This window comes from Agelaius phoeniceus, chromosome 4 (genome assembly GCF_051311805.1).
Source record: "Agelaius phoeniceus isolate bAgePho1 chromosome 4, bAgePho1.hap1, whole genome shotgun sequence".
Lineage (NCBI taxonomy): Eukaryota > Metazoa > Chordata > Aves > Passeriformes > Icteridae > Agelaius > Agelaius phoeniceus.
The window spans coordinates 44728727-44744883 of NC_135268.1; the positions used below are offsets into that span (position 1 = coordinate 44728727).

The 16157-nt window shown below is 38.4% G+C and overlaps 1 protein-coding gene across 4 annotated transcripts in view; it reads left to right on the forward strand.

The window, feature by feature from the left end:
- Positions 1 to 16157, forward strand: part of MTUS1 (microtubule associated scaffold protein 1) — a 121445-nt gene that overhangs the window by 58793 nt on the left and 46495 nt on the right. The window contains exon 1 of one of the 4 annotated variants that reach the window (XM_054633065.2): positions 8702 to 9167. The exons of the other annotated variants lie outside the window; for them this stretch is intronic. Coding sequence (XP_054489040.2) covers positions 9047 to 9167 — 121 coding nt within the window. The 5' untranslated portion in view covers positions 8702 to 9046. Of the gene's footprint in view, positions 1 to 8701; positions 9168 to 16157 lie in introns of those variants that run through there. 4 annotated transcript variants of the gene reach the window in all.

The window sequence follows — 16157 nt, forward strand, 5'->3', positions numbered from 1 at the left end:
CCAGTCAGAAGTTCCAATGTCACTTCTATTTCCCGCCCATGTGCCCAGGACTAATTTGTTACAGCAGAACTCTGGTAATTTATTAACTCTTAACCAAGAGTTAAAATATTAACTCTTAATATCAGAATTCTGATATTAAGGTATAAGTAAGTGTCTAGCTCAGTTGTTCATGCTGCCTTTCACATTTCTTCAAGGATGAAAAAATAGCAGGTTTTTCTAGATATACTTCTGTTCCCTTAATGTTGGTGCTGTTTCTCCATTTTCCATTCATTTACAGCAATGATGCACATCCAGAGTCTGCTTGATGAAGCAAGCCACAACATACTGTTAGTGTGCCTGTAAAACTGGACAGACTTGCCTGTTTGCAGCAGTTTGTTTCTTGTTTGTGTTAAAACATTCACAAGGCTTCTTTTTCTGAATTCTGTATTTTTCATGGGTGATGTTCAGTGCATTAGATAAATTCTACAAGTTCTATGGTGTATTTCTTCAGCACTGGCTTTAAAGCTAAGGCAGAATTAAGTTCTTGGGAATGTTTTATTATACTTCTTAACTTTCTAACTTCAAGTAATGATGTTTATGTGTACTTGCTGTAATGTCTTAAGGTAAATATGAATAAAAATGTTGTCTCTTATGAGATGGAATTTTGAACTATATGCAAAACTGCCTCTAAAAATGCATAAAGTAAGTGCTGTTTCCTTTTTACTTCAGCTTCCCTGTAGAAAAAGCTGGCTGTGTCTAATCCCTCTGTAGTATATTACAGTGCAGTGTGTGTGGAGGCAGTGGGTATTCACATCTCAGGTCTCTGTTACTGGCCAAACATTAAGTTACAGCACAGTAATCTCTGAACCCATGTAAGTCAAGCAAAAACAAATATCCTGTTTGGCAGTTCCAAAGGTAAAGCAATCACTTTGGGAATAAAGCATGTGAATATTTGGCTTATGCTGTTTTTCCATGACCCTGAAAGGGATCTGTGGTGTATTATGGATGACAAGTTAGACTTACCTGTGCAGGATAAGACCATTGTCAGGATAACAGCAAGGACAACTGATGGATACACCTGTAAAGTGTTATTCAATATAAACAGTGTGATTTATGTTGTATCTTTTAGCACTGTGATGGAGTATGCAGCATAGAATTGGTTACTAAAGGCTGTAGAAGCCATGAAAATCAAAGAAGCTTTTATCAAAAAATGGTACATGCTCCACCATGGTGTTCTGTTTTCTTACTATCTTAAAGAAAGGATGTTTGTTTTAGTTCGGCTGTTTGTGAGAAAATATAACACTGAGAGAGGGAATAAATTAAGTCAGGGGGCTTATTGTAGCAGTGAGTAATAGTGTGGATCAAGCTCAAATGGAAGAATAATGTATAAATGTAACAGTCTAAGAAGTTGTCCCTTGGAAGAGGTTGTTAAAGGTGGGGCCTGACTCTTCACTCAAACCCTTATACTGACAAAATACTAACAAAATACTCTGGTTCAGACAAAAGTTGGAGGCATGCTTTAAGGTTCAGTTTACACCCCTTTCTTTCATGCTCTTAGTCATCCCTGTTGAAACTTGAGAGGAAGCAGTTCTTATGTTGTAGATTCTTTGATAGAAAAGGTTACTCTCAAAATACTTGCACTTTCCAGGTCTGAAAAACAAGGATTGATGTTTATCAATCAACTCTGATTGTGCTTTGTCAACAACAGACAAGACTTAATATTTTAAAATTATATGTTATACTGTGTCAAAATGTGTATTTTTCTTAAAAATTGGGAAGACTGTTCTGAGGTGTGATGCACATGGTTTTGAGTGCCAGGTAATTAGGTCTTCAGTTGACTGGTATTCAGCAATGTATGGGAAATTACCCTAACTGATGAGGGATATCTGCTCAAGTAACTCATTAGGGCTCTGTTTCTCCTTTTGTATCTGACTAGAAGATCTTTAGGGGTTTGTTATTGATTGGAGAGTGGTGTGTATTTGCTTGTAAGAGTTTTTGCAAGTGTAGAAGAATCTGTGCAGGCAGTGGTGTTGCTTGGAGACTTGAAAAGGCCTTGATATGTATGTGAACATAACATGCCCTGACAGCCAAGAGGTGCAAGTCTTCTACATTACAGAAATGGGACTTCTGACTAGCTCTAACTGGGAATTTTAATACAGAAGCACTGAATACTCTGGATTCTCAGTCTCTGGTGTTAAGAGCTTCAGCATTTGTAAATAAGTTGGGTTCATCAGTTTTTCTGTCTCTGTCCCTATTTCCACAAGAAAAGCCAGGAAATCCTGAAGAAAAACTTGAAACAGCTTTGTATGTTTTGGGGTGACCAGATTAGTACAAGATTGTATTCTGTATTCATTTAAAACAGTTAATGTTTTACACACTGGAAATTCTGGGAGTTGAACAATGCAAATTAATATTTTCCCTTTATCCCTTGAAAAGCAACAGACATCAGGCTTAAACCTCTTTTTGCAGATATTTTACTGTGGCTGCACAATTTTGTTGCCTTCCTAGCTGCAATAGAAAGCTGGCTATAGTCTTTTTTAGATGCTTTTTTCATTCATGTGAACTATGAGGACTATCTGAATGACTCAATTGTCTCATGATCTAACCTTAGAATACCTTCAGGCTAATGCTCTTATAAACAGACAGCAAAGCTAAGTAGAGTAGCTAGTGCATGTGAACTACCTATGAAAGGTGGCATTTGTTTTGCCATTTCTATATAAATAAATACATATAATCTAAATGTATGAATTGGAGTTTTTTAATGATTGTATTCATTGGGGACATATAATGATATTTATTTTGAAGAGTTAAAGGAATGTCTATAAACCTGAAATAATCTTTGAAACACAATAGCTGTTGCCTTCTTGGCCAGATTTTTTCACTGTTACTAAATATAGTACAACAACTGGATCTAAGGATTTAATTTCTTGGGTGAGAACCAGAATGCTCCAGAAATCTTCAAAGTGGAATGGCTGGTTTTGATAATCGGAGAATGCTGAAGTAATCTGTTTTGGGTGGGGTTTTTTGGTTTGATTGTTTATATTTAAACAAATGGTGTTTTCCTGATATAGTGTGTTTGTTACAATAGGCAATAGGATGCAAAAAAGCCAGAGGTACATGACAACACTATATTAACATATACCAGATTTGGTCCCTTCAGCTGAGTCTATCAGTGTATTTGCATTCATGTTCCTTGTGTTCTTCTCAAACTTGATCTTCTGAAAGTTAGCCATTTGGGAAGGTTGTCTGTTGTTGGGTGCTAACAGCACTGTTCCCTGCGCCTTCAATAATGTATGAGCCATCTAATTTAAGTGGTAGTAGTATTGTGTGGGCAGTTTGTGAGATTGATGGACTGAAAATGTTGGGATTATATTTAAAATTCCAGCAATGAGGACTTGGTAGGGGTTTTATCAGTTTTGCTCTCCTGACAGGTGATCATTCATTAAGGCCTTTTGTAGCCCAACCAAAATGGTTTTCACACTACCAGGTCTGTTTCTTCTGTTAATCTTTTAAGTAAGGACCTGTTTTGTGGATTACAGGTTAGATATTTCAGAGTTCTTTGTTATTATTTAGTTTAGTTCCAAACTTCTGTGAGAACCTTGCTCTCCAGCTCCACACATCCATACCCCAAACAAGTGGTGATGCAGAAGTATGCAGGCTTTCTGCAGCAGGAATGTTTGTGGTTTATTTCTGTGGTATTTATTCTGTTGTGGGGAGGAATGTCTGTGGTTCTCTTCCCTGGTATTTATTTTGATGTTTCACAATAACAAGCCACACAGGAGAGCAGCACAGAGCTTTGGTTTTCTCACACTTCTCTAAATATTGGATAGGCCAGCCTCTGTGTGAGTAGAGAGGACAGCTGAAAGGGATATCTACAGAGTGCATCAGCTCAGTCCAAGTGATAGAGAAAATTCCCATGTTGGGAGCTGGAGTTCGTTGGACCCTGTTAGGGGCTTAAGTGGACATAATACTTGAGAGATCATTGAGCTATCACAGAAATGTGAAACTCATGGCCTTGTGACAAAGATGGTTAAACAACTTGTACATCTGCCTTTTTTCTGCATGTCTGCAGTGAGGGAGGGTGTACAAAGCCCACACAGGTGGGCAAAAGACAGTGAGTTATATTGAATGTGCTTTGTGCTGTCCAGATAAACCACTGTCATGTCTTAGGGCATATACTTGCCAAATTGACTTTATTTACAATACTGCTCTTTCTTAGAGGCTCTCTGGGTATTGTTGTGAGGCCATGGGTGAAATACACGTGCATGGGGAATATAAATCAGTATTGTGTAAATAAATAATTAATAGATCTGTAGGCTGTGGGTCTAGATAAAGCATTTATTTTTCTTGTGTTGCTTGAGGCTTGAGCTCACAAGAACTTAAGCATACACCTACCCTATTTCTGAATGGCAGCTAAGAGGTGGTTGCGAGTTTTTTTCACATCTGGCCAGATCATTGAAGGGCATTTTATTTCAAATTTTAGGGCATTTTACTCTAACATTAGTGGTATTGTACAGTGTTGTAGAGTAGTAGCTCTGTAGGATTTTGACTGAGGAAGTCTAACCAAAATGCCATTTTGAAAGGGATATCCTGCAAATGCACTTCCCTTAAATCAGAAGTTAAAAGTGAAATTATTCTTGTAGTGTTTTGTGGCTATTCTCAATTATAGAAGAGTGGAGATAATTTAAATACCACTGTTGCATGTGGGAGACACAGATCAGCCTGATTCCTGTATCAGTTTGCTTGGGACTCCACTGCAGCATCACCTTCAGTTTGACAGGCTGCTGAATTTATAATGATGAAAAGCTTCTGTATACAGAAAGAAGAAACATAAATTATTTAGGATTTTAGTTCCTGCTCTGAGGAAGGAAGGTATTTCCTTTTTTTTGCAGGAGAGGATTTGAGCTTAAAATTAGTCTTGAAGCTGCAGTTTGCATTCATTGTGGCAGCAGGTACTGTTGCCTACAGGACGATTAGCTTTTCAAAGTGGAGCACTGGCTAGAGCAAGCAGATCACAGGAGAGTGGAGTGGGAGCAGTCATTTTCCAGAAATAAAAATGAGGACACAGATGACCCTTTGGCTCTTAGCAGGTTCCTGCTTTTTGCATCTCTCTTTGCATAAGCAATTACCCTTCAGTTCTTCCTGAAGTAAAGCATGCCAGTAAAATCCATCTGCTCTGCACTGCTCTTGCTGTCTTGTGACATGGAGCCAAGTGTCCTTTACATGGACTTCTTGGATCTAAATATCTAGCTCCTGATTTAGACCTTTATGCAGTGAGACACGTAACTGTGTTCCAATGGCATTTTTAGAGATTGTTGGATGAGGAGAGAGGGAAAGGGGCAGCAGAATCGCAGGCCTCGTGAGGCTGAATTGAGAGCCTATGCATGCCAGTGCGCTTTGCTTCTTTTTTTTCATATTGCTAATTTTCCCAGGAATGGCAGATATACTAAATCTGCTGGGGTTAAAATAGGTGTGGCCCCTCCATCAATCTGATGGTGTCATCAGGTACTGATGCATTTAGCAACCCAGACTGAATTACACGGTCATAACAGGATAGAGCCCCTTTGTCCATGTTGATCACAAGTTGTGCCCTTGGAGTCAGAGGGAAGCCAGCAGTAAGATGCTAGCAAATAAAATCCATCTTGTCCTTTGTGTATTGCTTTCTATTTTATTCTGCTCTTTTCTGGTGCTGTTTTCTGTCACCCTTCTCTAATGTCAAGAAAGAGAAAGACCTGTCTGTGATCCTCATATTATGCATGAAATGTAGACAGTGCATGCTGCTGGCATGCTCTGTTAAGATCCCATGGATTACGCCCTGGCTTTGTAGTCTGGCAGCACGAGGCCCTAGATGACTTTCGTGGGAGTGCAGACAGGAGTGGAAGGTGCTGTTTTCCTGAGCCAAGGAAACCATGCTGGCACATGCATGGCCACCACAGTGGGGCTGTGCTGTGGTGTGACACTGAGCTCTAGAAAGATTATTGGAGGAGCCTCTCTGCAAGTTGAATCTTGCCTGGGAGTTGTTCAGACTGGCATGGGCAGTGCTCTTGCTGGCTGCTGTCAAAGCACTCAGAGCACGGGGTACTAGATGGCACTAGATGAGACATGCATCCATTGCTCTTTATTTGTGCTGTCAGGTCTGCTTCTGAATAACACAGACTTGTTTCAGGTTTCTGGGGTTTAATAGAATTAAAACTCTAGAGGCTGGAAAGGCATTTTTGTCAGATTAGAAGGTTTTTTACAAGTAGTGTGATGTATCTGTTTCTTCATGGCCTATTTTCACCCAAACAAAGAGCAGGAAAGAAGAGGCAGTATAAGTATTATTTGTGTATCTCTGTAAAAGTAGTTTTGGTCTTTCCTAAAAGGATTTTGATGTTCATATAGAGCTTTGGTCTGCTCATATTTTGTTTGGTGATTCATTCCTTCTGCAGTTTCCAAACTGGTTCATTACATCATGTTTTTCCTGTAAGATTCTTTGTTCTACCTCATATTCCTAGGAGGTTTCAGCAGGGTGTTCCATCTTCTCTGGTTTTACAGCCAATGAGGAGTTCTTTACCTTTCTCCTAAGCACTGATGCAAGGATGGGGAGAAGTGGTGGGTTGTTTTTTGGATGTGTTGTGTTGGTTTGCAGTGGTTTGGGGTTTTTTTTTAGCCTGATTGGATTGTTTCCACCTTTTTGAGAGCATCAGATTAGGAAGGTGAGAAAACATTTACTACATAGGGCAGTTTCTCCCTTGGAGGAATGTGGGAATAGGAGGGAAATAAAAGGGAGTTCTTCTGGGGGTGCCCTGGCAAAAGGGTAAAACTTGGTGTGGCTGGGTGCTAAATGATGTCTGAAGACTGGCTGTATGCCTAGCAAAAATCTCAAAATGCCTTAATTAAGAAAGGATTTGACAGTAATGATCTAATATTTGATGAGATGTGCTAATGAAACTGTGCATGTGTGAATACACAAGTCTACTGAACTGTGCTGTAACAAGCCTTCTGGTTTACTGCTCAGTGTGGTTTTCAAGCATCATAATAATGCAGCCCAGAAAGGGGCAATGTCTTTGATAATAGTATTGGATGAGGAAAGAGTCTGGAACTGCAGGCTGTTGGAAAGATAGAGGAACACACATTGCTTGTGCCAAAGCTCTTCAGACTAGAAGGAATAGATGAGGTTTTATAGCAGTAATGACATGCATGCCCTGCTGTGTGCAGAGGCTGCCCTGGGAACCAAACAAAAAAACCTGATTTACTGTCTTTGTACTTATTTTGAATGGTTTTGTGTGGACCGAAGATCTATTATAGTACTTCAGAGCTGGTGTTTCATCAGTGTGCTGGGAAATAAATATTTTGGTACCTGTTTTGAAAACATGCTGGTGTATTCTCACACAGTCTGCTGTGGAGGTTGCCTTGATGGGTCTGTCTGGGTGCTGTGCTGCAGCTCTTCTGCTCTACATACAGTGAGCATCTGCTTCACTGTCACTGCACCGGGCTCTGCATGATCTCAGAGATACCCAGATACAGCAGCAACATGCTATTTTTAGTTCTAGCTGATGTGGAAAATAAGCTCTATAAATTTAAAGTGCATCTTGAGCAAGTAAGACATGCTATTAAAATAGAAAAGTTAGATTTGTAAGGTAAGGAGGTAAAGAGAGGAGAGGTAAGGCACTGCTGAAATGAGACCTGTCACTGTGATATTTGATTTGGCTTATACCTGCTTCAGACTAAGCTGAGTTAATTGTTCCTGGAAGTGGAAAAACTGTTCAAAGGTATACATGTTAGGGAACATTGACTGGGGTTTGCTGAAATGGTAGAAGTGCAGAATCAATGGAAAAGTCCCTAATTTTCTTGTCTCTAAAGAGTAACAAAGTCTGTGGAGGCCAGCTCTTCAAACAACGCCAAAAAAGTATGAGCTGCCACTGTCTTGTCTCCACCTCTGGCTGAGACTACTTGGGTGGTCTCTGCTGCAGAGGCTGCCTGGTAAGGCAGCTGCTGACCTCAGGAAAAATAGTGAAAGGTTTCTTTTTGCACAGGAGCGTGGCCAGTGCATGTGTGTCTACTCATGGTCACAGGTAAAAAATGTGACATTTTCTAATATGTAAAACAGTTACTCCTTTATTTTATAAATTTATTTTTAATTTAATTTTTGCTAATGGCAGTGGACTTCAACAAAGTATATGCAAAACTTTTGAACTTGTTAAATAGTAAGAGGAAACTTTTTATATGAGGGCTAATCAAATATGGGAAGTACATCTATTTTGTAAGAATTCCTCCAACACTGCTTATTTAAGCCTCAGTGTTTGGGTGCCTTCAAAACCGAGCTGGCAGAGAACTGCTTTAATGTGAATTAGTGCCTGAGTCCTTCTCCTCTGATGATAAATGGAAGCATCTGCAGTGTTGAGCTGCCAAGCTAAGCAGAATTTCCCTTAAGCAGCTCTCAAATAGTGAATTGTTCTTAGAGAATACATGTGTCTTTGAATTTGTTAGTACTTTAAATGTGGACATAATATTTGATTGAAAGAAACAGTTTTAAAAAGTGCACCCTGTGAAGATTTTTGGAGAGCAAAGCTGAACTATGCCTCCAGGAATATTCAAATAATGTTCCTTACAGTTTCCAAAGAAAAATTACATGGACTGTGACATTGCCGGATGATATATTCAGCTGGTGAGACCACCCACTTCCTCCTCCTCCCTCCTCATCCTCCTCCTCCCATTTCTCCTTTTCCAGTTCCCAGCTCACGGAGTCCCACAGCAGATTGAGCATTGGTACTGTGATGCAATTCAGAGGCTGCTGGTTTTCGAAATCACTAAGTCGGTTTTATTCTGAGGACAAGCTTTGTTTCCAGAACATCTGGTGAGGAGAAGCTGCCAGCAGCATTTACATTGTGGATATCTGCTTTTACTGATTTTTTGCTTGTCTGTGCATAAGGAGTAACAGCAAAGGAATGGAGACCCGATTATTTCTTCAAGCCTGTTTTCTTTAGCAAGAATTGCTCACTTCTGCCAGTAGTGATTTAAAAACATAGTATGTGACGGTACATGGAGGCTATTTCTTGCTTGTTTATCTTCCAACTGCACTGAAGACATGTTATGGTCCCCGAAATTTTCCTTATCCAACATGCGCATAAGGCTGACAGCAAAGGGATTGCTCCGAAACATTCGTCTGCCTTCTGGCTACAAGAAAAGCACTGTTATATTTCATACAGGTTTGTGTATTTTTAATATGATGATTAGAGCATGCACTGAGTATCTTGTTTACTTTAACAGCATCTTATTTTTAGCAAGTAAGAATTGTACTGGGCATGAAAGTTTTTGAATTTCAGACAGAAGTCTGATTTTCAAGCAAAGTAGTTTCATATTCTAAGCCTCTGCATGTGTGCTGAGCTGCTTGTTTGGAAGATAGTTATTCTGTTTGTGAAATGCAAATTGGGATTTGCTCTTTCCTTGCACAAATCCAAAAATAGTATCAGGAAGTCTGTGCTATTAAATATTTATCTAATCATTTTAATGGTTATCTGCTGGGAGCACTGTCTTTTCTGTATCTTGATTGGGTGCAAGGGGGGAAGCAGGAAGGGAAGTAGAATGAATACAGACTGTCATGGTGTGGCTTTCTGTCTGTGGGAAATATTTGAATACTTACCTGTACATATCTATTATCACAGTTGTGCTAAATACATCTTACTTGCAAGTGGAACAAACAAACTGTTGTGCCTCTTCTTTTGAGAGAAACGTAAAAGGTACAACATTTTGAGACACTGGAGACAAGTGTGTATGTGTGTGTGTTTAATTCACGCACACACACAGAGAACACAACAAACAAAAAAAAAATTACAAAATTCTCAGCTGCGTCTGACCTGATTTTATTTTCAGTGTCAGGTGAAGCAAATAAAAAAAGCAAGTTTATGGAAGGTGGGCTTTATTCCAGGACATGCATGTGTCATTTTGGGGGTGAGGGGTGGAAGTTGTTTTCTTGTTTGAGCTGAGCTATGTGACATCCTGAGATACCCAAGAGCATCTTATATAAGTATTTTTTTCCACTGTACTACTTACAATTTTCTTTCATTTTATTTAGAGGGGAGCAAGCAGCTACATAAGCTAGTTTTGCAGAAGTTCTTCAAGAATTTCCTCTCTCACTTGAATACCACCGTTTCTGCTTTTATTTTCTTGGAGTTGAGTGCTACCAGTCAGCTTTCCTTACTGTCCTGTCTTTTCACACAGCAGCTTAAACCATTTGCCTTATCATTTCTTATCCTTGCCAAAGTAAATCCAGCTTCAAAGTTCTTCTGGGACGATAAATGCATTTATGAACATAATATAGGCTAACTGTACAATATAGGCTTCTGTTTGTAGGTTGCTTGTGTTGGCTTTAAACTAGGATTTCAATACCTTGATGCCAAAAACTCTTATGTAAAGGGTGCCTTTGTGCATATAATTATATAAATAATGTGAAATTTCTACATAACACATACTCCAGGATCAAAAATCCTATAGAAGAAGATAAGGGGAGATAATGCTCAGTCTTCCAAATGTTCATTAAATGCTACTGAAATTTGTGTAATTTTGGAAAAATAAATGTCAGTGCATGTGTTAAGAGAATTTTGCAATTACAAGAATCAGCTTTTGGTTTCATTTATTTTGAGTGGATGTGAAAGCAAAACCTGCCTGAAAGTGTCTGTGAAATACAACATGAAAAATAGATTTCAAGCCCTGTGTTCTAGTTGAGCAGCACTACATTAAATAAGAAGTGCTGAATAGACCTTTTGTGTGTTTTCTCTATGTACAGTTTGTACAGACTAATAGCACAGCACTGAAGACTCAGAGGTTTTTGCCTGCTTTTCTCCTTCTGCTTTGCTGTCCTTGTGTCTTGTAGGAAGTTAGTATGTTAGCAGAAAGATGACCAGTGGTTAGCTAGAGCTGAGTATACCAAAAAAGTAGGGCATGTGAAAACCAGGTCATAGTCTGTAGTGGAGAATGCAAGTATGTATAGATAATACTGCGGGTTTTGAAACAGCAGAATGCATTGAAGCTTGTTAGTGATTATTTCAGGTTCATAAAACTCAGCAACAGTACATGGGGCAATGACTGTGTATATCACAAGCCTAAAAGGTTATCTTCTGTTGTTGTTAAATGCCAGGAGGAGCCATATTTAGTTTTGCAGCACCAATATGACTGTCTTTTCTTGTAGTGGTTTAATTTGATTAAAATGACGTGTGGCTTCTTTCCAAGGTCACATGAGCAGTAGGCACAATAAGCAGTTGAGAGTGTGTCAATAAATAAGGGAAGGGGTAACTGCCAGATGGAATTTCAGGGTCCCTCTAGGAACATGAATATGTATGAGTGTTATGTAAACAACCCTGAGTTCCAGTTTTGATGTAGATTGCACTTCTAAGAAGCCTTATCATGAATTTCATTCTTTGCTCTCTTTGTTCATAGCATAGATCTCGACTGCCTTTATTACTATAGACCACCCTTGAGATACAGCAATTGTTGAAGTGTAGAATTTTGAAGTAATCTAGAGCACAGGTCAGGTTGGATTCTTCTGTTGTCATATTGTGCTTGACAATTGCAGTGCAGTGACTTGGTGAGGTTAGGATGTAAGCACTTTTGGGAGGAAGAGGATGGAACTTGTTCTTGGGTTTTCAGTATGACCTGAGGGTAGTTTGCAGCAGCCTGATGAAGTTTCTTCACATGGAGCATGGGGGGACAGAGAGTTGTTTACACAGGTGTTAAGTTATTCTACGTTAGTCATTGCACTTTAGCATTGAATGGATCCTTGGGCTGGATATCTTTGCACTACTTGTATTGTCATTCATGTGGAGGTGTCCAAGTACCTAGAGTAATTCAGATATGTTGCAGCATAACCATGCAGTCTGTTCAGGGGAAGCCAAATAAAATCAGATGTTTTTCCCATAGGAAGGGAATAAATCCAGATGAAATTTAATGTAATATTGAACATGTTTTTAAGGTGTTTCAGCTTGTTGCCTTGTGTCTAACTTCCATGACTGTGCTTTGCACTGCTTCAAGGTCAAGATATCCAGAAGTTTCTTCTCTCTCCTTAAATGCAGGCAGACATCAAAGTATCATTTTTCTCAGCAACTGGAAGTATACTACACCTGCATTGTTAGCTGTATATAATGAGTGCCCTCTTCAGCAAAATAGAATCCTGATACCTTAAGGAAATAATTTATTTTCCCATCCTGTGACTTATAAAACTTACTTGTAGCAAGTAACTGCAAAAATCTAAACACTTCAGAACTGCATAAACATGGCAGAGGAGAGTGGGAACCACTGTCTTTCAGTGATGAAATACTATATTTGCTTCCTTTATTGAGCCATTTAGGATTTTTACCAGAGTGACTAAAGTGCTCTTATGTTCTTCATGCTTCAATGGTGTGACAGAGTAAATCATCATCTCTGTGTAGATCATCAGTTCTGTGTAAACTGTGAGAGAAAGACATTCTCTTATGAATGATTCAGAATACTAGTTTTGAATTGCTTATGCTTTCTCTTGTATAAGGATAAAAGTCCAGACAAGAAACTAGCTTTGCAAATGGAGGTCAAAGCTCTTGTGATTTTTGTTGAGAATTTGTCAATGTTTCTATATTGTTTTGTCTCAAAATGTTTTCATCCAGCCCCTCTTGCTGCTTTTCCTCTTTCTTTCCTTCCCTTAAGCAAACTGCACTTGGTGCTCTTGTCTTGCTGGTGATTTCCATTGCTTATTAAACGTGTCTTTTCAGCAATACCAGTTTTAGAAGCTCCCTGGCTAATAACAAGCAAACATCATAAATGTGTTTACTTGGGCAGCTGACATCCTTTTTCAATGACTTCTTCCCAAAGTTGTTCTTTGATCACATCGGGAACTATAAAATTACTTCTGTGTGTTGCAAAGCAAGGCTCTTAAAAAAGGATTCTAAAAGCCTGAGATGTTATGGGTTGCTTAACTGTTCATATCACTTTTTTCCCATCCCCCTGAAGAATAAGTGAAGTACTGATTAAATGTCTGACACTGCAGTTTAATACAGCACCACTGAAAGATACCCAACACACTGAATCCTACTAAGTATTCTAAATCCAGAAGTCTGCTGAAGAAATTTTATACAGGACAAGTATGCTAAATATTTGTGTCACCCACCAAGGAAAAAAATAGTTCAGAAGTAAAGCCAGCTTATCTGTTCTGAGCAAGAGAAGTTGAATAGCTGGAAACCATTCGTCATGGGGGATTTTGAATTTAATCATGTTCCTGTTTAAGTCAATGACATTCTGCTCCTGACTTAATCTATTCAAGACTGGGTACTAAATGACCTGCCTGATGTGCCTGATTTCAGTCTTAGTAGGTCATAGCTTCAGTAGGCATGTACATGAAAACTGAATGGAGATTCTTATTTTCAAGCGTTTCTGGATTTGTAAGTACAATTTGTACTCTGTACAAGTCTCATCCAATGGATGTGTTTACAATAGCTATAAAATAAAGATAGCACTAGGAATTTCAAAGGTAGTCTCAGCAGCAGAAAGGATCTTCCAAGCTCATCCAAAACCCTGCCCCCTAAACAACAAAAGAACTCCCCAGCCCAACAAAAAACATGCCAGAGTCAAAACAGGGTAACTTATATGTGATGTTAACATTTAACCTGTGCATATATTTAATAAAGTATGAAAAAGAATTCAAATGGGGAGCTTTGCCCCAAAAAATCGGAAAAAGAGTAACTGGTGTGCTACTAAAAAACAGATGCATAGCAACTTGTATTCTACTGCACTGTAGCAAGTGATGCTGGATTTTGTTCTTCCTTCACTTAAATAGATAATCATATGTAAAGGATGCCCCAAGTATTTGCCAGTAGGAAGTAAATAGAATTGTTGCTTCAAGCTCAACCTCATAAAAGAAAATTGGAGAGTAAATTGTTGGAGTAAGTTGGAGAGTAAATATAAAAGACATAACAAATAATCTCTACTAGTACCACTGCATATTCTAAGTGTGCATTTTTCCCACTTGACAGATCTAATAGGTGAAAAGCGTCTGGCTGCAAGTTCTGTTGCTGTGAAGTAGGTTAGGGTTTGAAAATGACAGGCAGCTACACTTACACTTAAAAACTTGCATAGCTTTTAAATTACTTCAGGGTATTCCCAGTGTGGTAAAATGAGGCTTATACTTCTAAATCTGCCTCTCCCAGTTTTGCAGTTTGTGCAGATTAATCTGTTACCATAGTAGAAATGGCTTGCAGCATTCAGACAAATGAAGTGTTACTACTTATTCAGCCCTTCTAATCTGAACTTCCTGAAATATACAGCAATAGCTTTCTTTTGTGGAACATACCATGACATTTCAGTGGGAGAATGCAATGTTTTGAGTGTTAGCCAACTGTCTCACTGTCTTGTGTTACCCTTCTTTCTTTGCTGGCACTGAAAACTGATGTGTGAATGAGAATAGAGTTTCTTCCATTTCTAGTTAATTTCATTTTATGTTAAGTAATGTGTAGATTGGGACCACAGTTACCGCTCTTGCTGCCACGAATGGCAAGAAGTTATGATTTCTGTTTATAGATATTTGCTATTAATTTAGTATCATGTAGTGAAGCAGCATTACTAGTGTTTTCCTTATTTTAAAAAAATTGTAATCTCTCAGTATTGCAATGCATAGAAATAACCTGGATCCAAAGGTGATGGATTTTGCATAGAAATAACCTGGATCCAAAGGTGATGGATTTGATGTCTTTAGGGAAGTTGTGTTGTTCCAAACAGCTCTTGACTGTTTTGCCCAATATCATGCCAAAACATAAATTATTTGCAAGCAGACCCTATCTCTCCTGGCTTGTCTTTTAGAAAAAGAATCTGTGAAGGCTGCACTGGTCAAGCAGTCTAGCTGGAATAGTGTTGTTACAGTTAAACAGTAACAAGTTAAAAGTTGTTGCTGTAACAACTAAAAACGTTAGCACTATCACCAGCACCTTTCTAACCATGTACACCAACAGGTCATGGAGTATTGTTTCTGTTCTTTCTCCTACAGGGACAACAAAATAGCATTTGATCTGGTGAAAAATGAATGTATTGGCAGTGTTACTTATGTCCTAAAATAGTGTAAAAAAGCCCCCCAAAAACAACATCCCATTTAATTTATCTGTCCAGATACTCAAATGTGAAAATAACTCACCTTAAATAACCTGAGTTGTATCTGCACATGATATTGCTTTACAGTTGCTATTTACAAACCTTTCATTGGTATCTTCTTTACTGATGTGTAGTAATTGTAGCTAGGGCATTAAATAACCTGGGGTCCTGTGTTCAACTCCTGGTTAAATTTATATTTGCTACTTCTTGTCATGATAGTGTGCTGCTTGTACACTTATAGCAAGTAAAAGATCATCCTCAGGATCCTTGTGTAAACAGTTTGTATGTGATGTTATGGAAATACTTCTAGTTAGGCAGGAAATAGAATGGCTGGGAACATCTGTGGTGAAATTCTTTTTATGAAAGCTCATCCTTTTCTCAAAGAATAGCAGTCTTTCAGTAGAAAATTCACAGTATTACAAATGATACTCATTTATTGCTTAACTTCTGTAAGAATAATTTTACACTTTCAGATATTGCTTCTATCAGAAGCATCTAAGTTATTAAAAATGTTTTGTTTGTATTTATTACATGAATAGACTTTGTGCTAAGCCTTGTCAGCTATTTTAAGTCATAAAACAGGATTATTGGAAATGTTTTCTGCAAAAGAATAAGTGAACTTTCTTAGAAAGCCAGTTGCAATTATTCTACTCCAAATAAAACAGAAGACTAGAAAAATATTTGCTTTTCTTAGCCTTAAACATGGCTATGTTGTGTAACAAATACAATAAGGCTTGCTTATTTCCACAAATATTACTGTACAGTCTGCCACTGCTTAACTCACTTATCAAGTTAAGACATTTTGCTAGTTAAAAAGATTAAAGGTCCTGATATGAAATGAGTAGCATAACCCTATTAAACCTGTATTTCACCAGGGACCTCAATTAGGATTTAATGTAAAGGAAAGCAAGATGTGTGTGTAATGTGCAGTGAATATTTATCTTGCTGCCTTTGTTAGTGGCAATTAAAGGTGCTCATATTTTGAGATTTTTCTTGAGGATTGACCTCACATATGGATATTTTGGTCCTTGTGATATGTTATGGTTATGCCCCAGTGAACACCACACTTACCTCAGGTGTCAGCTCCTCAAGAA